This window comes from Macaca thibetana, chromosome 7, assembly GCF_024542745.1.
Source record: "Macaca thibetana thibetana isolate TM-01 chromosome 7, ASM2454274v1, whole genome shotgun sequence".
NCBI classification, from domain to species: Eukaryota; Metazoa; Chordata; class Mammalia; order Primates; family Cercopithecidae; genus Macaca; species Macaca thibetana.
Window position 1 is genome coordinate 58,000,754 of NC_065584.1, and position 23,775 is coordinate 58,024,528.

The 23,775-nt window shown below is 43.6% G+C and overlaps 2 protein-coding genes across 8 annotated transcripts in view; both read left to right on the plus strand.

Moving 5' to 3' along the window:
* The window catches only part of POLE2 (DNA polymerase epsilon 2, accessory subunit), a 51,525-nt gene extending 46,327 nt beyond the window's left edge, over positions 1-5,198 (plus strand). For all 5 annotated transcript variants that reach the window (XM_050796908.1, XM_050796906.1, XM_050796909.1 and 2 more), the window contains 2 exons: positions 814-881; positions 5,084-5,198. In XM_050796908.1, coding sequence (XP_050652865.1) covers positions 814-881; positions 5,084-5,102 — 87 coding nt within the window. In that variant the 3' untranslated portion in view covers positions 5,103-5,198. The remainder of the gene's footprint in view (positions 1-813; positions 882-5,083) is intronic.
* Positions 5,199-14,066: 8,868 nt separating this feature from the next.
* DNAAF2 (dynein axonemal assembly factor 2) lies at positions 14,067-23,246 on the plus strand. Of its 3 annotated transcripts, XM_050796877.1 has the most exons (3): positions 14,067-16,080; positions 20,892-21,035; positions 22,390-23,246. In XM_050796877.1, the coding sequence occupies exons 1-3, from the start codon at positions 14,194-14,196 to the stop codon at positions 22,894-22,896; spliced, it is 2,538 nt and encodes an 845-aa protein (XP_050652834.1). In that variant the 5' UTR covers positions 14,067-14,193; the 3' UTR covers positions 22,897-23,246. The 3 variants fall into 3 exon arrangements, with proteins under 3 accessions (XP_050652834.1, XP_050652835.1, XP_050652836.1); XM_050796878.1 differs by lacking the exon at positions 20,892-21,035; XM_050796879.1 differs by lacking the exon at positions 20,892-21,035 and having other exon boundaries at positions 15,505-15,622.
* The last annotated feature ends 529 nt before the right edge of the window (positions 23,247-23,775 follow it).

The window sequence follows — 23,775 nt, forward strand, 5'->3', positions numbered from 1 at the left end:
TGTTTTTTTTTTTTTTTTTTTTTTTTGAGACGGAGTCTCGCTGTGTCTCCCAGGCTGGAGTGCAGTGACGTGATCTCGGCTCACTGCAAGCTCCGCCTCCCGGGTTCACGCCATTCTCCCGCCTCAGCCTCCCAAGTAGCTGAGACTACAGGTGCCCGCCACCACGCCCGGCTAGTTTTTTGTATTTTTAGTAGAGACGGGGTTTCACCATGTTAGCCAGGATAGTCTTGATCTCCTGACCTCGTGATCCACCCGCCTCGGCCTCCCAAAGTGCTGGGATTACAGGCTTGAGCCACCGCGCCCAGCCTGTTGTGTTACTTTATAGTCACATCTTGTCATTTTTAAATCATAACCAAGGAACTTAATTTAAAAAACAGGGATTATTTTATAAAACTTGAGTATTCGGCGGGGCACGGTGGCTCATGCCTATAATCCCAGCACTCTGAGAGGCCGAGGTGGGCAGATCACATGTGCCCAGGTGTTCAAGACCATCCTGGGCAACACAGTGAAACCCCATCTGTCTTGACAAAAAATACAAAAATTAGCTAGGCATGGTGGCCCACGCCTGTGGTCCCAGCTACCTGGGAGGCTGAGGTGGGAAGATTGCTTGAATCCTGGAAATGGAGGTTGCAGTGAGATTGCCCCCACTGCACTCCAGCCTGGGTGATGAGAGTGAGACCGTGTCTCAAAAAAAAAAAAAAATAAATAAATAAATAAAATAAAATAAAAAATATATATATATATATTGTTTTTAAAAATTTATTTTAAAAAAAAGTTGGAATATTCACTTACAGACATTTTTCTTCCCCAAAGGGCTCTTTTCCAAGAAGTGGATTTTCATTCAAAGTTTTTTATCCTTCTAATAAGACAGTAGAAGATAGGTAAGTGTGTGCACAGACACAGTAAAAAAGATCTTTCTCTAGGTGTTAAATTACTGAAAATGAGATGTTCTATCAGTGTGTTGAGATTTTTCGAAAATGTCTACACTGGCCCGTAAGAAATATTATTGGCTGAGCTTATCATGGTTATGCTGTGTGACATAGAATTGTGCATACATGACAGTATGTTTGTGTTGAAATAGATCAAGAACTGTTTTTTGGGGGAAATCTCAGGCCAGCTGTGGAGGTGGGCTAGTTCTCTTACAGGCTGACTCCTGATGCTGTTCTCATTCTTCTGAGAGGTCAGCCCTACTTTCCCTTAAATTGACAGTGAAGGAGCTGTGTGTGAGTCTGGTGATGGTATGGGGTTGGAGTTACAGAAAGGTCTTGGGAGAGAAGAAAATAACCAGCTAGTGGGTAGTAGTTTTCAGAGTGATCTATATAGATCACCCACATCAGAATCCTCTGGGGTCCTTGTTAAAAATGTTAAGTTTTAGGATTTTACCCCAGACTCATCAAATGACTTTCTAATTGTAAAGAATAGGCATGTTAAATATTATTTCCCTTGATTTCAGACATCCTAACGTGATTTCTCAGATAACTATATTTTGAAAAAGCTCCCACCACTGGTTAAGAACAAGTGGCCAGGCAGGGCGCAGTGGCTCACACCTGTAATCCCAGGACTTTGGGAGGCCGAGGTGTGGGGATCACGAGGTTGGGAGTTCGAGACCAGCCTGACCAACATGCTGAAACCCCGTCTCTACTAAAAATACAAAAATTAGCCGGGCATGGTGGCATGTACCTGTAATCCCAGCTACTCAGGAGGAGGCGGCTACGGCAGAATTGCTTGAACCTGGCAGGTAGAGGTTGCAGTGAGCGGAGATGGTGCCACTGCACTCCAGCCTGGGCAACAGAGCGTCTCAAAAAACAAGAACAAGTGACCAAATCAAGTAACTCCCCTCCAGATTCTCGTCAGAGAATATAATCTTGAACACAGCCCAATTGTCTTTTTCTTTTTGGAATTAACATATTTATTTAAATAAAAGTGAATACAAAATGAATAACAAAATTTTCAAAATAATGCTTACAAATATAAAATTAAAAAGGAGGCCGGACACTGTGGCTCAAGTCTGTAATCCCAGCACTTTGGGAGGCTGAGGCGGGCAGATCACCTGAGGTCAGGTGTTTGAGACCAGCCTGGCCAACATAGTGAAACCCCATCTCTACTAAAAATACAAAAAACTAGCCAGGCATGGTGACACACGCCTGTAGTCCTAGCTACTCAGGAGGCTGAGGCAGGAGAATCTCTTGAACCCAGGAGGCTGAGGTTGCAGTGAGCTGAGATTGTGCCACTACACTCCAGCCTGGGTAACAGAGCGAGACTCTGTCTTAAAAAAAAAAGAGAAAAGGAAAAACACCTCTGTTTCCTAATCCTGAAACCATGATTAAGTTTCTTAAATATATTTATTTTAGAAAATTTTTATGCATATATTCTTGCTGCTTAATACTCATGGAAGATTTAAGTCCATTTATTCCATGATATATTCTAAATTTTATTCTTGAATTTGCTTATTTTACATACAGCTGATTCTTGCTGTATTCCAAGCACAGCTTAGTTCTTGGAATATAGGGGCAGATAGATATTCTCATAAAGGACATAAGATATTCTAGCCCCTAGTTTTATGAAAGCCTAATGTGTATTTGATTTTACCTAGCCCACACTGAATACTTAAAAAATTGATTTGGAATGCCTTTAGGTAAGAGACAGACATATGCTCTTTTCCAGCCCACCTGTCTATGCTGGATATCCTGAGGGCACTTGATTTTGTGACCTCAGGACTAAGTCAACTCTGAGGGCTGTCAGCCTGGAGCATATGGTCTTGTCCACTGTTAGAATGACTTTTACTAAAGTAAAATTTGGCATAAAACTTGTAGACATAAAACGGCCTGCAGCCATTCGTGGTGACTCACACCTGTAATCTAGCACTTTGGGAGGCTAAGGCAGGGAGATGGCTTAAATCAGGAGTTTAAGACCAGCCTGGGCAATATGGCAAGGCCCTTTCTCTACAAAAAATACAAAAAATTAGCTGGGCGTGGTGGCCCACAGCTGTAGTCCCAGTTACTGGGGAGACTGAGGTGGGAAGATCACTTGAGCTCAGGAGTCTGAAGTTGCAGTGAACTGTGATTGGTCCACATTGCACTCCAGCCTGGGTGACAGCTGTTAAGTACCCTGTCTCATGGTACTTGTAGTTGATGCTCACTCTTTGTCGAACTGAAATAGTTGCTTCCTTTATCTGCTGTGGCCTCAGATGCTGAAAGCCTTGACATAATTTCCAAACTATAATTTTGTATTGGTAACTGGGGAATCTTTTCAATGCTAGATCAAATAAATTGATCTGAGTTTATGTTTTGGGAAAACAGAAAATTTCAAGATATATTGAAATAATCTGGTCTTCTTGCCACTTAGTTTCTTCTAAGAAGCCTTCTGTTAGAATATTTGCGAAATTATATTGTGGAATTAATCACAGAAATGTAGTCAAAGTTGATAAAATTAACCCTGTTTCAACATGACTTTCAAGTAGTTTTATTTAAAGACAATGTTGGTGATGTAGTGGAGGAAATACACATTCTCACATGTACTTGGTCAGAATGAAAAATGGCAAAAACCTTTTCGGAGGACAATTTGACAAGATTTATTAATGCCTACACCAACAATTCTACTTTTAGGAATTTATCCTAAAAGGAATTTATCCTTAAGGTATACTTAAGCCTATGTATACAAGTACATCATGTAGAATTAGGTACAATTGGCTTTTTACTGCAGTTTTTTTTGTGAGATGGAGTCTTGCTCTGTTGTCCAGGCTAGAGTGCAGTGCCACAATCTCAGCTCACTGCAACCTCCATCTCTCGGGCTCAAGCAATTTTCCTGCCTCAGCCTCCCAAATAGCTGGGATCACAGGCACACACCACCACACCCAGCTATTTTTTGTATTTTCAGTAGAGATGGGGTTTCACCATGTTGACCAGGCTGGTCTTAAACTCCTGACCTCAGGTGATCCACCAGCCTTGGCCTCCCAAAGTGGCTGGGATTACAGGCATGAGCCACTGTGCCCAGCCTTTTTACTGCAGTTTTTATACCAAGAAATTTTAAAAATGTATATATATCTAAATGTACCTATTCAGAACTTTCTGATTTACTTAAATTTCAAAGCCTTAAAGAATTAAATATAGATAAATATAATGTATTTACTACTAATGGAAAAAAGGTGTAGAAAGTATGCATAATATCATATCACTTCTGTGTTTTTAAAGCATAAGACCACATATACATGTACTTACATATGATTAGACTTACTTTTTTTTTTTTTTTTTTTTTGGAGATAGAGTTTCGCTCTTGTTGCCCAGGCTGGAGTGCAGTGGTGCCATCTTGGCTCACCGCAGCCTCCGCCTCCCGGGTTCAAGAGATTCTCCTGCCTCAACCTCCTGAGTAGCTGGGATTACAGGCATGTACCACCACACCCGGCTAATTTTGTATTTTTAGTACAGACGGGGTTTCTCCAGGTTGGTCGGGCTGGTCTCAAACTCCAGATCTCAGGTGATCCATCTGCCTCTGTCCCCCAAAGTGCTGGATTATAGGCGTGAGCCACTGCGCCCGGCTACCTTTTTTTAAAATTAGTCTACCTTTATAAGAACATACAGTTGTCGGCCGGGCGCGATGGTTCATGCCTCTAATCCTAGCACTTTTTGGGAGGCCGAGGCAGGTGGATCACTTGAGGTCAGGAGTTCGAGACCAGTCTATCCAACATGGTGAAACCTCGTCTCTACTAAAAATACAAAAATTAGCTGGATGTGGTGGTGGGTGCCTGTAATCCCAGCTACTCAGGAGGCTGAGGCAGGAGAATCACTGGAACCCAGGAGGCAGAAGTTGCGGTGAGCCGAGACTACGCCATTGCACCCCAGCCTGGGCGACAGAGTGAGACTCCATCTCGAAAAAAAAAAAAAAGATATACACTTGCTTTTTGGGGAGCAGAAAAGGGGCGTGAGAATGACTTATTTTTTAGAGTCTCCTTTTGAATTTGAAACAGTATGTATGTATTGACCTACTTTTTAAAATCAATTATACCTATTTTTAAAAATTAACTACAACTAAGTATTAGTAAGTGTACAACTTAGGTTTCCAAATATTTTTCTTTTCCTATTTTCAGCAAACTTCAAGGCTTTTGAGATCTTGAAGACCATCTGAAGAAAATTCATCAGTTTTCTGCTTAACTCTGTATCTTATGTGATTTTGATATTACAATAAAATTATGGTAAACTTTAGGAGGTTCTGCTTAAATTTGTATTTTGTGAAATTTTGATACTAAGTGATAAATATGATGGTATACTTTAGAAAGTTTTCTAGGAAAAATATTTTCTGCGTATTTTTAAGAAAAATATAATGGGGGCCAGGCGTAGTGTCTCACACCTGTAATCCTAGTGCTCTGGGAGGCCGAGGCGGGTGATCACCTGAGGTCAGGAGGTCAAGACCAGCCTAGCCAAGATGGCAAAACCCTGTCTCTACTAAAAAAAAATACAAAAATTAGCTGGGCGTGGTGGCGGGCACCTGTAATCCCAACTACTCGGGAGGCTGAGGCAGGAGAATCACTTGAACCCAAGAGGTAGAGGTTACAGTGAGCCAAGATCGTGCCATTGTACTCCAGCCTGGGTAACAGAACAAGACTCCATCAAAAAAGAAAGAAAGAAAGAAAGAAAACTATGTGGATATGTGTTAAGATATACTCTTTTTTTTTTTTTGGAGACAGAGTCTTGCTCTGTCACCCAGGCTGGAGTGCAGGGAGAATTGCTTGAACCTGGGAGGCAGAGGTTGCAGTGAGCTGAGATCAGGCCACTGCACTCCAGTCTGGGTGACAGAATGAGACTCTGTCTCAAAAAAAAAAAACAAAAAAACGAAGAGCCTGGACTGGAAGACATTGCTTTCAAAGAGAATTAGCTTTTGAGAGAAAAGGTACTAATAAAAAAATATAAAAATGACACAGTGAACGGGAAATTCCTCAAGGAAATTTAATATGAATGCAGTGATAAGTGAATTTAGCAGCAAGGACATGACAATCTGACATGTGGTTTGGAGATGGAAAATTGGAAGGATGTTAGAAGGGGCCTAATGTTAGAAGAGCAAGGTTTAGCTTTAATTTCAAGAATAACCTGGTAAAATCAAAATTTAAAGACGAAGTCAAGACATAAATTTAAACAGGGCCTAGAAAGTAGCAGTAAAATAGACATGCAAGGCTGCTGGTCCAGTTATGAGAGTCACAGAGCTAAATATGAATGACGATGGGCAGAAGTTTATAAATGGAAATTGAAATCAAGGTGTCCTCTCATTCACTGGTTACATAATTGCTTCTATAATTAGAGGTATTTTGAGATCTTTTCAAGAACACAGTGAAAGCAGGGTGCATTTAGGGGTTAAACAAGATGAAGTGAAGTGAAACAAGGCAGTTAACCCAGAGCAGTAAATTGCCAGAAGCAGGCCATCAATAGAATAAGGTAAGGCAGGAGCTAGAACCAGGTGAGGATCAACATCGTTCAGAGATGGAAAAGAAAGCCAAGGTCTGTGAGATGAGACAGCAGAGGAGCCGGTGTGAAAGAACGTCTGGACTTGACTTTAGTAAAGAACAGAGACAGCGTGTTCCCAACTGGGTGTTCCCAAATGGGTGTTTAATCAGCTGAAGCCCGGCTGATCTCACTGCTGCAGTGTTTACGAGGCACCATTAAGTAAAGGTGCACCTCAGAGCAGAAGCCAGATTAACACACAAAAGATTTCTCTACTATAAAAGCAAACACGTAGTCTCTGTAGGGAAACCATGGAATGCCAGAGACTGGACAGACCGAATGAAGCATTCTTTAGCCACGGGCAGCCATGCAGGAAACCAGGCCTATAGGGCCATTTTAGAGAAATCTGGATTTTTCGGTACAATATCCTGACTTCGCAAGCACTAATTTAAATTGCAGTTTGCAACCAAGAAGACATGCTTACAGATTGGATTGTGCTCACGAACTGTTTTCTCTGCCTTATAGGCACAGGAATTTAATTTTGTGGTCCATAAGATATCCCTATTAAGCAAAATCAGGTGAGCCCCAATCATTCACCACCATCTGTAAAATTTAGTGTCCTCTTGTACTGGTGATGAGGGAAGGTAAACTTAAAATGGGACATTTCATTCTGATCCTGTGCCCACATACACGTTTTCTCTGGAGCTAAGGCTCCTACCCACTCTATTCAAAAGCTCCACTTTTATTTCTTTTATTGTGCTTACACTTTGGGCTTCATTTTTAGGCAGGTTTTCTGAATTAAAGGGCTGGGGGGGTTGTGGAAAGGGTTGCAAGACCGTTGCTCCAATTCCTTAATGCATGTATTAAATGTTTACTGTTAGGCACTGTGCTAAGTGCTTATTCATTGCGCAGTTTAATCCTCATTAGGTTCACTATTACCTTTAGTTATACATGAAGAAAACAGGCATAAGGAGGTTAAATAAGTTGCCCAAAGTCACACAGCTGGTAAGGGTCACAGCAGAGTTGATGCTGGGTTATCTGAATGGAGCCCAGGCGCCTCACCAGCATAGTATTGTCTTGCCTTCCTCTACTTCCTTACTGAACATGCTACTGAAGCTACAAAAGATCACTTATCTTGAGCAGTGTTTCAGACTGAAGGTCAAACTGATCCGTGGGTTGAAATATAAATAAGTCACGGCAGAATAGAAAATTCCAGTGCATTAAGTTTTGTCTCATGAAGCTGTTTGTTATGTATTAGGATCTGGCATGTGCTATCACAGTGTCTCACTTAAGTCAGTAGTTCTCAGCCATCTACTCTGGACCTCTACTTCCCAGTAAATAGAACAATGGCATCTGAAGAGAGCAAAAGCAGTATTTGTGGAAGGATAGGATAAGACAGGTTGCACAAAGGGGTTAATAACTGATAATGGCTCTAGTACTTAGGACCTTCTCCCTCCAAAAGGCATTAATTCTTTTTTTTTTTTTTTGAGACGGAGTCTCATTCTTGTCGCCCAGGCTGGAATGCAATGGCACAATCTCGGCTCACTGCAACCTCAGCCTCCTGGGTTCAAGCAATTCTCCTGCCTCAGCCTCCTAACTAGCTGGGATTACAGGTGCCCGCCACCACTCCTGGCTAATTTTTGTATTTTTAGTAGAAGTGGTGTTTCACCACGTTGGCCAGGCTGGTCTCAAACCCCTGACCTCAGGTGATCCACCCACCTCGGCCTCCCAAAGTGCTGGGATTATAGGTGTGGGCCACTGCGCCTGGCCCATTGTTTTTTTTAAGGACAGCTTTCTTTAATGGATGAATTTTAGGCAAGGGAACATTTGTCTTGGGCAAGGGGGCTCTTCCACAACTACACTGTCTTTTCCCAAAGAGATTCTTCTGGGAAAGAGAACATCACATAGTAAGAAATTTGGCAAAGCAGAGGGTAGGAACCCTCAGAAAATCTAATGAAAGCTACGGGCCCTATGGGCCTCTACTGAGACCCATGTCCCCCAGCCCCACATGAGCCTACCCCTACACATAATTTCAGAGGGTTCAGGAACCCTAAAGGCCATCATCACTTCTAAACAACCAGTTGTAGTTTGTTGTCTTTTGAGAAGTATGGTGTGTTCATGTTTGGAAATGCCTTTTTTAAGGTCAAACGTCCAGAATTTTGACATTACAAAGGTGAGTGAAAATAAGTTGACAATCCTTGGTTATGCTCACTGACCTCAGGGTTATAATAGAAAAGAGTGCAATTTTACACATCCCTCAGGTGCTTTAAACCCTTTGGAACTCATCTTTATGTCACAAAGCTATTTTAGATGCAAAGCTTTAAAACCTAACAGCAGGGTGTTCTAAGACTTTTTACTAAACAAGTTCATAGAAAATTATAAAATATAAGCAAGCATAAAGAAAATTTTTAACAACCTGCAATTCCACTATCAGAAATATTGTTAATATTTGGTAAATATGCTTCCGGATTTTTCTCTATGTATACATTTTTCCTATAAAAATATTTTGGGATCATACTATACATACTAAACTTGATTTTTTTCTTTACTATATTAATTCATCTGCCTGCCCAATAATGTTCTAGGCATCAGAGAATCCAGTGGTAAATCAGAAAGGCAAGGTCCTAGATTTCATGATGCTTCCCTTTTCAAATGGGGAGAGCCATACCCTATAACAAGAAAATACCAAATATAAACCATGGTTTAAAAAAAAAAAAAAAAAAAAAAAAAAGCCAAGCATGGTGCCTCATGGCCGTAATCCCAGCACTTTGGGAGGCTGAGGCGGGCAGATCACTTGAGGTCAGGAGTTCGAGACCAGCCTGGCCAACATGGAGACAACCTCATCTCTACTAATACAAAAAAAAAAAATTAGCTGGGCATGGTGGTACCTTCCTGTAGTCCCAGCTACTTGCAGGCCGGGGCACGAGAATTGCTTGAACCCAGGAGGCAGAGGTTGCAGTGAGCCGCCATCGCGCTGCTGCACTCCAGCCTGGGTGACAGAGTGAAACTCCATCTCAAAACAAGAACAACAAAAAACGTTGCTGGCCATAATTATATAAGGTGTTGGAGGTGGGAGAAGCATGTTGCAGGGAGTCACTAAGGTGACATCATTTAAGGTCTTGAGGTTCAATGGCCTGTACCCAGGCTGCAGAGGAGTCAAGAGTATTCTGACATTAGACTGATCTGGGGAAGAAAATTAGATGGTGAATATGAAGAGGGTTAGGGATTAAGTGTAGACACATGTAAGGAACCTGGATATGAAGCTACTAGGTTTTCAGCAGAGAATGATGTAAATTGATTTGATTTTAAAGATCACTAAAGCAATTGTGTGGAAAAGAGATTGTCAGAAGGGAAGAGCTGAAGAGAACAATTGGAAGCTATTGCACTAGTCTGCGATGGAGATGATGGTGGCTCACGGTAGAAATAGAAAGAAGTGGATATATTTGGAGTGTACAAGAAGAGGCAACAGGACTATGTAACTGAATGGCAGCAGGGTGAGGGAAAGAGGAATCGAGAATTATGCTTATGTTTTAGGTTTAAGTAGCTGGGCAGGCAGTATCATTTAGTGCGACTGGGGAGAGGACAAGTTCAAGATGTAAAAATCAAGATTTCTATGTAGAACTGTTAATGTGAGATGCCCATCAAACATCCAGGTGGAGAACTCTGCGGGGCAGTGGCATGTAAGTCTCTTAGAGTTCAGTGGTCAGACAGAACTGGAGATATCATTTTGGACTCACTAGTCTCACCCCAGATGAAATCCATGAGGGCAAAGTTTCTTTATTTTTTAACAAAAAAAAACCAAAGTTTTTTTTTTTAGGCTGAGTAAGGTGGCTCATTCCTGTAATCCCAGCTATTCAGGAGGCTGAGGCACAAGAATGGCTTGGACCTAGGAGGCGGAGGTTGCAGTGAGCTGAGATTGTGCCACTGCACTCCAGCCTAGATCACAGAGGGAGACTCTGTCTCCAAAAAAACAAAAAAAAGTACATTTTTTGACTTTAAAAGATACACAAAATCTATTGTCAGTGTACAGCACAATGAATTTCACAAATTGCATACCCAATGTAACCAAGATTAACAGACTCTCACCCCAGAAGCTCTCCCAAAATGGCCATCACTAGCTTGGCTTAACAGATTTATTTTGCCAAGTTTTGTCTATTATATGACAGAGTCATATGTATTATTTTACATCTGGTTTCTTTCAAGCACCATGATGTTAATGATATTCATCTATACTGTTGAGTAGTGCATTGTATGGGCGGGTATTTACCATTTATTTATCCATTCTACTATGAATGAGAATTTGGGTTGTTTCCAGAATTTGTCAGTTATGAATAGTGCCGCTATGAATACACACATTGTAGTACATGTCTTTTGGTGGGGATACGTGTTTCTGTTGAATGTGTATCTGGGAGTAGAATTTCATTGTCATAAGCATTATGTTAACAGTGTTCCAATACAGACTCCCAGGATATGAAAGTGTAATTGCTGGCTGGGCATGGTGGCTTGCACCTGTAATCTCAGCACTTTGGGAGGCTGATGTGGGCGGATCACCTGAGGTCAGGAATTCGAGACCAGCCTGACCAATATAGTGAAACCCCATCTCTACTAAATAATACAAATATTAGCCGGGCATGGTGGTGGGCCCCTGCAATCCCAGCTACTTGGGAGGCTGATGCAGGAGAATCGTTTGAACCCAGGAGGCGGAGGTTGCAGTGAGCCAAGATCGCGCCATTGCACTCCAGCCTAGGCGATAGAGCAAGACTCTGTCTCAAAGAAAAAAAAAAAAAAGGAAATGCAACTGCTTCACATCCTTGTTAATTACCTATATAATAAGTGCAATGAGCACACAATAAATATTTCTTGAAAGGACTAATTTGAACACAGATGGCATTTAAAACTATGGGCCTGCATAAGACATCTTGGAAGAAATATGATTAGGTAAGAGGGCTGATGAACAAAGCCTTGGGTGACTCCCACATTTGGAAAACTGGCAGGAGCATAAAGGAGGAGGAAAATGGGACAGTTTGGAGTTCTGCAAAACATGAGAAAGATGTGTTTCAAGGGGGCAGTCAACTGCTTTGAATGCTTCCAAGAGACCATAAGATGAGGCAGTGGTTTGGGAAGACAGTCAGGAGTTCTGCTGATCTTGATCATTTCAAGCCTGAGTAGCTTACGTATTAATCACTCAAATGGACACCTCGAATGTGCAGCTGGATATATGAGTGTAAAACCTGAGTGTAAGACAAGTATGTGTGAGTGTAAATATATTTCTGAAGGAGAATATAGATGGGTAACAGACTGGGTCCTAGTTTTGGGGCATTTCCATGTAGAAGTTGAAAAGAAGTAGATACCTACAGAGCAAAACTATGAGAGTGACTGATGAGATAGAAGAGAAATCTGGAAAGTGTCTTGTCACTGAGGTAATGCCAACATCAACTGTGTTAAATGTTGCTGAGAATAGAAAAATGATCACTGAATTGACCAATTACCAATGAATAAATAACTACTCCAGTAAATAAACATACTTCCATATGATCATTTTCAATGGTTGTACAAAATTCTGTTGTGTGGCTCTACCAAAACCTCCTCAATCAGTTCCATTGTTGAATTTGTAGATTCTTCTCAAACCTTTAGAATCATAAATGATGTCACCTTGAGAATGTTCTAAGAGTATTGTGTCAAATACTCTAAGGGCATTTGGGTGAAAAAAAAAAAGCACATTAGAAAGGTTTTAGGCCAGGCGCAGTGGCTCATGCCTGTAATCCCAGCACTTTGGGAGGCTGACGTGGGCAGATCACTTGAGGTCAAAGGTGGGAGACCAGCCTGGCCAACATGGTGAAACCCCATCTCTACTAAAAATACAAAACTTAGCCGGATGTGGTGGTGAGTGACTGTAATCCCAGCTACTTGGGAGGCTGAGGCAGCGAGAATTGCTTGAACCTGGGAGGCGGAGGTTGCAGTGAGCCATGATTGCACCACTGCACTCCAGCCTGGGCAAAAGAGTGAGATAGCCTCAAAAAAAAAAAAAAAAAAAAAGGGTTTTGGACCTGGTGTGGTGGCTCACGCCTATAATCCTATAATCCCAGCACTCTGGGAGGCCAAGGTGTGAGGATCATCTGAATCCAGGAGTTGGAGACCAGCCTGGGCAACACAGTGAGAACCCTATCTCTACAAAAACTTAAAAAATTAGCCAGGCATGGTGGCGCATGCCTGTAGTCCCAGTTACTTGGGAGGCTGAGGCAGGAGTACTGCTTGAGCCCCGGAGAGGTTGAAGCTGCACTCCAGCCTGGGCAACAGAGTGAGACCCTGTCTCAAAAATATATACATACATACACAAATGAATAAATGGTGTTGATACAATTGCACAACTGCTTTCTAAAAAGATTTTACTAAAGTCTACTCCCACCCCAAGGAAACACAGTAACTATAAGGATCTTTGCTATTTTGGTAGTTTAAATGTGGTATATTTGCATTTTTATTATTAATGTAGTCTTATATGTTCACGGGCCACTGGCAATTGTTTATGAACACCCTGCCCATATGTCTTGCCCTAAATGAGTTTTTACTGGGTAAATATTATAGTGGAATCGCCAGAAAATGCAAAGGGGGAACACTGAGATTGAAAGGTTGGCCGGGCGCCATCGCTCACGTCTGTAATCCCAGCATTTTGGGAGGCCGAGGAGGGTGGATCACCTGAGGTCAAGAGTTCAAGACCAGCCTGGCCAACATGGTAAAACCCCATCTCTACTAAAAATACAAAAATTAGCCCAGCGTGGTTGCAGGCACCTGTAATCCCAGCTACTTGGGAGGCTGAGGCAGGAGAATTGCTTGAACCCGGGAAGCTAAAGCTGCAGTGAGCCAAGATCTCGCTACCGCATGCCAGCCTGGGAGACAGAGTGAGACTCTATCTCAACAACAACAAAAAGGATTGAAATGTTGGTTTAGCAAAGTGAAAAACGCAGATAAACTTAGGTTTGGATTCGCCTGTTGAATACACTGGCTATGTGACCTTGGTTCAACTTCTCAGGTCCCATCTTCTTGTTTGTGAAAGGGGGATGAGGTTTTTATCTTTTAGTGGTGTGAGCAATGAATGGGATAATGCACGTAATGCTGGAAATTATGACAGTTACTACGATAGTTATTCTGCAGAAGTAAGTAACTGCACTATGGCACAGGAATCTATAAAACAGAGAAAGTACAGCGGTGAGTTAGTTTGAAGAATCTAAGAGGGCTATTTCTGGCATTTCCACTATTCCACCATTATTTCCTTTTTTTTTTTTTTGAGACGGAGTCTCGCTCTGTCGCCCAGGCTGGAGTGCAGTGGCGCGATCTCGGCTCACTGCAAGAGCTCCGCCTCCCGGGTTCACGCTATTCTCCTGCCTCAGTCTCCCACGTAGCTGGGACTACAGGCGCCCCCTAGCCCGGCTAATTTTTTTGTATTTTTAGTAGAGACGGGGTTTCACCGTTTTAGCCAGGATGGTCTCAATCTCCTGACTTCGTGATCCGCCCACCTCGGCCTCCCAAAGTGCTGGGATTACAGGCCTGAACCACGCGCCCAGCCTATTCCACCAAGATTTCTACCCCTCCTCCCGAATGTTAGTGGTGTCACTATGGCAACAAGCACGCGCTGCTCAAGGCTCAATTTTCCAGCCGTTACCGATCTCCACCGCGTCACTCTCGGCTGCCCAGAGACACTGAGGCGGATCCCCCAAGCCAGTCTCAGAGTGATCCCCCTTGGCCAGAGGGCGAGAAGCCACAGGGCAGTATGGCCAAAGCGGAGGCCTCCTCGTCGCTGGAGGACTTAGACCTGAGTGGAGAGGAGGTACAGCGGCTCACCTCCGCCTTCCAGGACCCGGAGTTCCGGCGAATGTTCTCCCAGTACGCCGAGGAGCTCACCAACCCGGAGAACCGGCGGCGCTACGAGGCGGAGATCACCGCGCTAGAGCGTGAGCGCGGGGTGGAGGTGCGGTTCGTGCACCCGGAGCCGGGGCACGTGCTGCGCACCAGCCTGGACGGGACACGGCGCTGCTTCGTGAACGTCTGCAGCAATGCGCTGGTGGGCGCGCCCAGCAGCCGGCCCGGCTCCGATGACGACCCGGGCGCAGCTCCTGGCAGTCACTGGTCCCTGCCCTACAGCTTGGCGCCAGGCCGTGAGTACGCGGGGCGCAACAGCAGCCGATACATGGTCTACGACGTGGTCTTCCATCCAGACGCGCTAGCGCTGGCCCGGCGGCACGAGGGCTTCCGCCAGATGCTGGACGCTACGGCCCTGGAGGCAGTCGAGAAGCAGTTCGGCGTGAAGCTGGACCGCAGGAATGCCAAGACCCTGAAAGCCAAGTATAAGGGGACCCCCGAGGCTGCGGTGCTGCGCACACCCCTGCCCGGGGTCATCCTGGCTAGGCCTGAGGAGGAGCCCAAGGGTCCTCTCCCGGACTTCCCCTACCCCTACCAGTACCCGGCAACCTCCGGGAACTCTGCAACCCACGGGCCCCGGGCGCCCTCCCCTCCGGAAGCGGCCTTGCAGCCCGCCCCCACTGAGCCCCGCTACAGCGTGGTGCAGCGCCACCACGTGGACCTCCAGGATTACCGCTGCTCCCGGGACTCAGCCCCGAGCCCCGTACCCCATGAGCTGGTGGTCACCATAGAACTGCCGCTGTTGCGCTCGGCCGCGCAGGCGGCGCTGGAGGTGACGGGAAAGCTGCTGTGCCTCGACTCAAAGAAACCCGACTACCGGCTGCGGCTATCGCTCCCGTACCCAGTGGACGACGGCCGCGGCAAGGCACAATTCAACAAGGCCCGGCGGCAGCTGGTGGTTACGCTGCCAGTGGTACTACCGGCCGCGCGCCGGGATCCCGCCGTCGCCGGCGCAGTCGCCGCCGCCACGCCGGAAGAGTCCTTGGACCCGTCCGGAACTGACGGCCAGGCCTGCACTTCCGTTCACGAGGGGGAGGCGGGACCCGCGGGGAGTCCCGCCGAGGACGGAGGCCGCGATACCTGCGTGGCTGGGGCTGCGAGCTCTGGGGTCACCACCGTGGGCGACCCCAAGGTGGCGTCCCCGCCGGCCGGCGCTGGAGAGGAACGTGTCCCCAAGCCGGGGGAACAGGACTTGAGCACGCACGCGGGGTCGCCGCCGGGCAGCGTGGAGGAACCATCTCCCGGAGGAGAGAACTCACCTGGTGGCGGAGGCTCCCTTTGTACGTCCTGCCGGGGCCTTGCCTGGGAGTCTTATGCGGGAAGAGAGAGTGCGCGCGGAGATACCGGTGTGGAGACGCGCGCGGAGTCGGAGGGCAAGCGCTGCGAGCCCTCAGCCCGCGCCATGGGTGGTCCCGGGACCAAGAGCGGGGAGCCTTTGTGTCCTCCGTTACTGTGTAATCAGGACAAAGAAACCTTGACTCTGCTCATTCAGGTGCCTCGGATCCAGCCGCAAAGTCTTCAAGGAGATTTGAATCCCCTCTGGTACAAATTACGCTTCTCCACACAAGACTTAGTTTATTCCTTCTTTTTGCAATTTGCTCCAGAGAATAAATTGAGTACCACAGAACCTGTGATTAGCATTTCTTCAAACAATGCAGTGATAGAACTGGCAAAATCTCCAGAGAGCCATGGACATTGGAGAGAGTGGTATTATGGTGTAAACAACGATTCTTTGGAGGTAACAGTTCTTTCCAGAGTCCTCATATTTGAAATATCCCATCTCACTTAAAAAATTTGCTATTACGGGCCGGGCGCGGTGGCTCACGCCTGTAATCCCAGCATTTTGGGAGGCCTAGGCGGGCGGATCACGAGGTCAGGAGTTCTGGACCAGCCTGGCCAATATGATGAAATCCCGTCTCTACTAAAAATACAAAATTAGCAGGGCATGGTAGCGGGCGCCTGTAGTCCTAGCTACTTGGGAGGCTGAGGCACGAGAATCGCTTGAACCCGGGAAGCGGAGGTTGCAGTGAGCCGAGATCGTGCCACTGCAGAACAGTCTGGGCGACAGAGCGAGACTCCATCTCAAAAAAAAAAAAAAAAAAAACTGCCATTACGGGCACCTTTTCAGTTTATCCTAAACAAAGCATTTTCCATTATAACTTTTCTTGTAATGACTTGCACTGATGCACATGATGAAAGATGTCAGTGCTTGTTAAGCGTATTTTGAAAAAAAAAAAACAACATGCATCGCGTCTGGTGGATGGGTTTCAGATCTTCCAAGTTACCTCGAATGCGTTGTTTCCTGAGGTCCATTGACTCGGAAGGAGACCTTAAATGAATTTTCAGGGAGCCGTAGACCTCTGGAATTGTATGCAAAAAGTAGGGAGTGATCTCTTCCGGGGAGAAGGGCTATAATTTTAGTTATGTTCTTAAAAGGGGTTTGTAACACAAAGAAGTTTAAAAAGCACTCTATAATGGGCATTTGAAGTTAGTAAATCATTTTTTCCGAGCTTAGAAAGTAGAGAAGAATAATTTACTTCCAGAGAGGAAAAGTAACTCAGCCAGTTACTTATCCAGTTACTCACACAGTTATTATGTTCAAATGCCCTTTGGGCCATATGGTGCTGCTTAATTTTAGTCTAAGATTTTGGCGGGATTGTCCTTGGGTTGGCGCTATATTAAATTGAGATTATGTCACTTTGCATCTCGTAATCATGCTTAGGTCCCTACTAATATTTAGCACAATGACTAGCATTTAACAAAGTGTGATAAATATTTGTTGAACCTAACAGTACATACGTTAACTGCACCTCTTCTGGGAAGAGGTTATTTTATTTATTTTGTTGTTATTGTTGAGACGGAGTCTCGCTCTGCCGCCCAGGCTGGAGTGCAGTGGCGCGATCTCGGCTCACTGCAACCTTCGCCTCCTGGGTTCAAAGGATTCTCCTGCCTCAGCCTCCCAAGTAGCTAGGATTACAAGTGCTCGCCACTACGTCCGGCTAATTTTTTGTATTTTTAGTAGAGAGGGGGTTTCACCGTGTTAGCCAGGATGGTCTTCATCTCCTGATCTCGTGATCCACCCGCCTCAGCCTCCCAAAGTGCTGGGATTACAGGCGTGAGCCACCGCGCCCGCCGCAAATCTTCTGTATTTTATTCATAACCATTTCTGTTATATATTCCTTGGGTTAACTAAAAATTAAAATATTTGGTGTATTATTTGCAATGAGTCAAAGATGATGTCTTTTTCTAGAGGCATGAACCTTAGAAATGCTTTTGATGGGGATGTTTCTGTAACACAGTGTTATTCTGGATCTTCAAATAATAGCAAGGCCAATTACTCTAAATGTAAAATCTTTCTATTCTCAAGGTTCACTTTTGTTTTGGTAGGTTTTCACGATTTTAAATACTGTTTAATGGAAGAAAAATATACAGCCAGGCGTGGTGGCTCACGCCTGTAATCCCGGCACTTTGGAAGGCTGAGGCAGGCAGATCACGAGGTCAGGAGATTGAGACCATCCTGGCCAACATGGTGAAACCCCGTCTCTACTAAAAATACAAAAATTAGCCGGGTGTGGTGATGCGCACCTATAGTCCCAGCTACTTGGGAGGCTGAGGCAGGAGAATTTGTTGAACCCGGGAAGTGGAGGTTGCAGTGAGCCGAGATGGCGCCATAGTACTCCAGTCTGGTGACAGAGGAAGACTCCGTCTCAAAGAAAAAACGGAGTGTGTGTGTGTGTAGAGAGAGTTTATTTGGGCCAAAATAGAGGACTGTAACCCGGGAGACACATATTCAAGTGGCCCTGAATATATGTTCCCAATAGAAGATAACTTGAAACTTGTTTCTTTCTGATATTTTCTACCTATTTGGACCAAACAATGAGCTGTGTTTATTTTGTAATTACAAAATTTGCTTATATAAAAGTACAGAGGAAAACATTTTTATTTGGGGCAACAATGAACTGCTTTTATAAATTAAGTAATTTAAAATATGGTTATTCTCCCCACACCCTAACTATATACCTGTATTCACTTGACGTGAACAAACTGCTTTGTGTTTGGAATTCAGGTAAAAGAGTGATTTTTGCATTTCCTAGTAATAATTTGGAAATCTTTTAGTGTCAGCATCTCGAAATCTATCTCATTCTTTATTTATTTATTTTTGGAGACAGGGTCTCAGTCTGTCTCATCCAGGCTGGAGTGCAGTGGTGCGATCATGGCTCACTGCAGCCTCAACCTCCCAGACTCAAGCCATCCTCCCAGCTTAGCCTCTGGAGTAGCTAGGACCACAGGTGCATGCCACCACGCCTGGCTAATTTTTGTATTTTTTGTAGAGCTGGGTTTTGCCATGTTGCCCAGGCTGGTCTCGAACTTCTGGCTCAAATAATCCACCCGCCTTGGCTTCCTAAAGTGCTGGAATTATAGGCATGAGCCACTGTGCCCAACCTATTTTTTTTCATAATTTACCTTTTCTCTGGAGCGTAGATTCAAAATGCCCTGAATATATGCACTCTACTTCATTCTTTTAATAACTATACAGTTTGCTAATGTCACACTGGAGTATCCCAGTGCTTAAAAATACAATACACTTCTTGACTGGGTGTAGTGGCTCACACCCGTAATCCTAGCACTTTGGGAGGCCAAGGTGGGAGGACAGCTTGAATCCAGGAGTTGGAGAGCAGCCTGGGCAACAAAGTGAGACCTGTCTCTACAAAAAACTTTAAAAAAAATTTTTTTTTCTTTTGAGACAGAGCCTCACTCTGTCACCCAGGCTGGACTCACTGCAGTCTCTGCCTCACGGGTTCAAGTGATCACAGTCTTAGTAGAGACAGGGTTTCACTATGTTGGCCAGGCTGGTCTTGAATTCCTGACCTCAAGTGATCCACCCGCCTTGGCCTCCCAAAGTGCTGGAATTACAGGTGTGAGCTGCCACACCCGGCCCAAAAAATGTAAAAATTAGTTGGGCATTATGGCATGCACCTGTAGTCCCAGGTACCTAGGTACTTGGGGGCACAGATGGGAGGATTGCTTGAGCCAGGGAGGTCAAGGCTGCAGGAAGCTATGAGTGCCACTGCATTCCAGCCTGGGCAACAAATCGAGACCCTGTCTCAAGGGGGGAAAAAAAAAAGGGCTGGGTGTGGTTGTGGCTCATGCCTGTAATCCCACCACTTCGGGAGGCCAAAGCAGGTGGATCACTTGAGTCCAGAAGTTTGAGGCCAGCCTGAGCAACATGGCAAAACCCTGTCTCTACAAAAAAATACAAAAATTAGCTGAGAATGGTGGCATGTTCTGTGGTCCCAGCTACTCTGGAGGCTGAGGTGGGGGAAGATCACTTGAGCCTAGAAGGTCAAGGCTGCTGCAATGAGCCGTGATTATGCCACTGCACTCCAGCCTGGGTGACAGAACAAGACTCTGTCTCAAAAACAAAAATAAACAAAAAAACACACCACTTCTTTTAAATAAAATACTGTAATTAGCTCTTACCTGCCCAAGAACTATAAGGCAAACTGGTCACACAAAATTGGAATAGATCCTTTCATGTATATTTCTTAGCCACCTCATTAGGAAATGTTTTAAAGCTGAATTATATTTTGTATCTGGGATCCCATTTATAGCCCTAGAGATGATGTTATTCTTATGAAATACTAAAAGAGGCCAGGTGCAGTGGCTCACACCTGTAATCCCAGCCCTTTGGGAGGCCAGGGCAGGTGGATAGCTTGAGGTCAGGAGTTCAAGACCAGCCTGGCCAACATGGTAAAACCCCGTCTCTACCAAAAACACAAAAATTATCCCGGCGTGGTGGCGGTTGCCTGTAATCCTAGCTACTTGGTAGTCTGGGGCAGGAGAATTGCTTGAACTTGGGAGGCGGAGGTTGCGGTGAGCCGAGATTGCACCACTGCACTCCAGCATAGGCAACAGAGTGAGACTATGTCTTAACAAAACAAAACAAACAAAAAAAGAAAGAAAAGAAATACTAAAAGGTCAGATTTAATAGACAAAGTACCAAGACCTCTTTCTTTTAGGTTCTTTTCCTATACATTTATGTTTGTCCTCAGTACAACTCTTACTGCTCTGTATAATACCAAACTTAAATTTTTCCAAGACAGCTCATAGGAATAACATTAAAATAAACATTTTTTTTTTTTTTGAGACAGAGTCTTGCTCTGTCGCCCAGGCTGGGGTGCAGTGGCCGGATCTCAGCTCACTGCAAGCTCCGCCTCCCGGGTTTAGACCATTCTCCTGCCTCAGCCTCCCGAGTAGCTGGGACTACAGGCGCCCGCCACCTCGCCCGGCTAGTTTTTTGTATTTTTTTAGTAGAGACGGGGTTTCACCGTGTTAGCCAGGATGGTCTCGATCTCCTGACCTCGTGATCCGCCCGTCTTGGCCTCCCAAAGTGCTGGGATTACAGGCTTGAGCCACTGCGCCCGGCCAAAATAAACATTTTAAAAAATATACCCCTGAACAATGTGAGAAATTTTGTGAGCTGCTTTGAGATACAACTGTGTCAAGTGTGACTTATAAGGCAGAATATTTTTTCCCTTTTTATTTTAGGAAAGGTTATTTGTCAATGAAGAAAATGTTAATGAGTTTCTTGAAGAGGTCCTGAGCTCTCCATTCAAACAGTGTATGTCCTTAACCCCACCATTAATTGAAGTTCTTCAAGTTACTGATAATAAGATTGAAATTAATGCAAAGGTAAGGAAGTTGGGGGGCTCTATAGAGGAGTAATGAAGCACAGAGTTAAAACCTAACAAATTATTCATTTCTAATGTCATAACTTTAAACAAAATGAACATAATGGTGGAGCAGAGTGATGTTGAGAGAAGAAAAGTCTTTTTTTTTTTTTTTTTGAGATAGAGTCTCGCTCTGTCACCCAGGCTGAAGTGCAGTAGCGTGATCTCGGCTCACTGCAACCTCTGCCTCTTGGGTTCAAGAGATTCTCCTGCCTCAGCCTCCTGAGTAGCTGGGACTACAGGAGCGTGCCACCATGGCCGGCTAATTTTTTGTATTTTTAGTAGAGATTGGGTGTCACCGTGTTAGCCAGGATGGCCTCGATCTCCTGACCTCATGATCCGCCTGCCTCGGCCTCCCAAAGTGCTGAGATTACAGGCGTGAGCCACTGCGCCCGGCCAAGGAAAGCCTTTTGTCTGTGTATTTATTATGTGCTACACACTTTGCTGTTCATTTTCACGTCATCTCATTTAATCCCAAAATAACCCTACAATGAGGAACAAAGAGAGAATAACACTTAGGAAGTTTGAGTACTAGTCCAGGGACATACAATCTTTTTTGACTCTCAAACCATGGGAACTATGTCGTAACATTCTTTCTAATTCAATCTTAATTTTGGTCATTTTTATAGTCTTCAGTATTGAAGATGCAAATAATTTAGTAACTACCACAATTGGCAGACATATGTATTAGAAGGGCGGCTCCGAAAAATTAAGAGGAATTCAAGAAAATTCAAGAAATTCAACAATGTGCTTATAAGAATAACTTAAATAGTTTTGTAGACCATGTTGAAAAGTATGGATTATTGTTGTGAAAGGATATAATCAGGATATCAATGCCAGGCTTACATTGTTAAAAAATGACTGGCAGTAGGCTGGGTGCAGTAGTTCACAACTGTAATCCCAGCACTTTGGGAGGCCAAGGTGTGCGGATCACCTGAGGTCAGGAGTTTGAGACCAGCCTGGCCAACATTGTGAAACCCCGTCTGTACTAAAAATATAAAAATTAGCTGGGTATGGTCGCGGGCGCCTGTAATCCCAGCTACTTTGGAGGCTGAAGCAGGAGAATCGCTTGAATCTGGGAGGCAAAGGTTGCAGTGAGCCAAGATTGTACCACTGCACTCCAGCCTGGGCGACAGAGCCAGACTCAATCTCAAAAAAAAAAAAAAGACTGGCAGCAAACCAGTTGTGGTGGTTCATGCCTGTAATCCCAGCACTTTGGGAGGCTAAGGAGGTGGATCATTTGAGGCCAGGAGGTAGTACAATTTAATTTTATATTATTTCAAATAATTATTAATTGGTTGTTTCTCTTGACATAGTTGCAAGAATGTGGTAACTCTGATCAGCTACAAGGAAAGGAAGAAAGAGTAAACGAAGAAAGTCATCAAACTAAAAAGGAATATATAGAACATTGTAACACCTCTACAACTGATTCTGATTCATCTATAGCAGTTAAAGCACTACAAATAGATAGCTTTGGTTCAGTTACATGCTTTCAACAAGAGTCTCTTGATGTTTCTCAAATGATACTTGGAAAATCTCAGCAACCTGAGTCAAAAATGCAATCTGAATTTATAAAAGAAAAAAGTGCTACTTGCTCAAATAAGGAAAAAGATAACTTAAACGAGTCAATAATAACTGAAGAGAAAGAAACAGATGGAGATCACCTATCTTCATTACTGAACAAAACTACAGTTCACAATATACCTGGATTTGACAGCATAAAAGAAACCAATATGCAGGATGGTAGTGTACAGGTCATTAAAGATCATGTGACCAATTGTGCATTCAATTTTCAGAATTCTTTGCTATATGATTTGGATTAATTCTATATAATTTTGGACTTTTAAATATTAAGGTTAAAAAATGCCTGTATCTAAAATTGATTCTGTTAACTGTTGTCTTAAAACTAAAGGCATTAAAGTATAAAATTAAAATTTGCAATTTTTTTTTTTTTTTTAAATTGCAGTTTTGATTCTCATGGGGGAAACTGGAGATTTTTATTTTTTTTACCTCTGGAGTTTAAAGTTTCCTTATGGAGATAAGTTTTGTGATTCCTGTAATAGATGTGTATATTTTTCTATTTGAGAGTTAAAACATTGTTTAATATAACCTGTGTATATATACTTCTGTGTTAAATTTTGCTTTGTGATTACTTTAATAAAATTTCAAAATAAATATTCACTAAGTTGTGTTTGTCACACAAAGTAATTCTCAAGAATGCAATTAACTGGAATTGTGAGTACATGTGTTGGGGGTAGAATTTCAAAACTGTTTCTCAGTCTCACTAAATAGGACATTTTTAAGCTTGAAATAGAACTTAGAGGGGAAAGAACTTTACTAACCAATATTAATCTAAATAATTAGGATACAAATACACCAGATAAAATATAGTATTTTTCATCAACTCTATATTTCACTTTGTCACACAAACTATATATATTTTTGTCACATAAAGTATATATAATAGATTTAGTTATTTAGTAATGATTTTGAAAATTCAATTTTGAAGAATTTCTTATAAGTTATTGAAATACTAAAACATCTTGTGGTTTTATAGAAATTTAAGAGTAAAACTGGAATTTTTTGAATCTGGCAATTTGCTCTGATAGGAAAATTGCCTTCATTATATTATTACACACACAAAAAAACAAAAAAAGCCAGTGTTTCCTAATCACTTTCTTTCTTTAAGAGATAGGGTCGGC

Bases quoted from the DNA above. Each gene is read 5' to 3' on its own strand.
- DNAAF2 (XM_050796877.1), top strand. From the start codon at position 14,194: ATGGCCAAAGCGGAGGCCTCCTCGTCGCTGGAGGACTTAGACCTGAGT. The intron at 16,081-20,891 runs GTAACAGTTCTT...TTTTTATTTTAG, and splicing joins TAAACAACGATTCTTTGGAG to GAAAGGTTATTTGTCAATGA. The intron at 21,036-22,389 runs GTAAGGAAGTTG...CTCTTGACATAG, and splicing joins AGATTGAAATTAATGCAAAG to TTGCAAGAATGTGGTAACTC.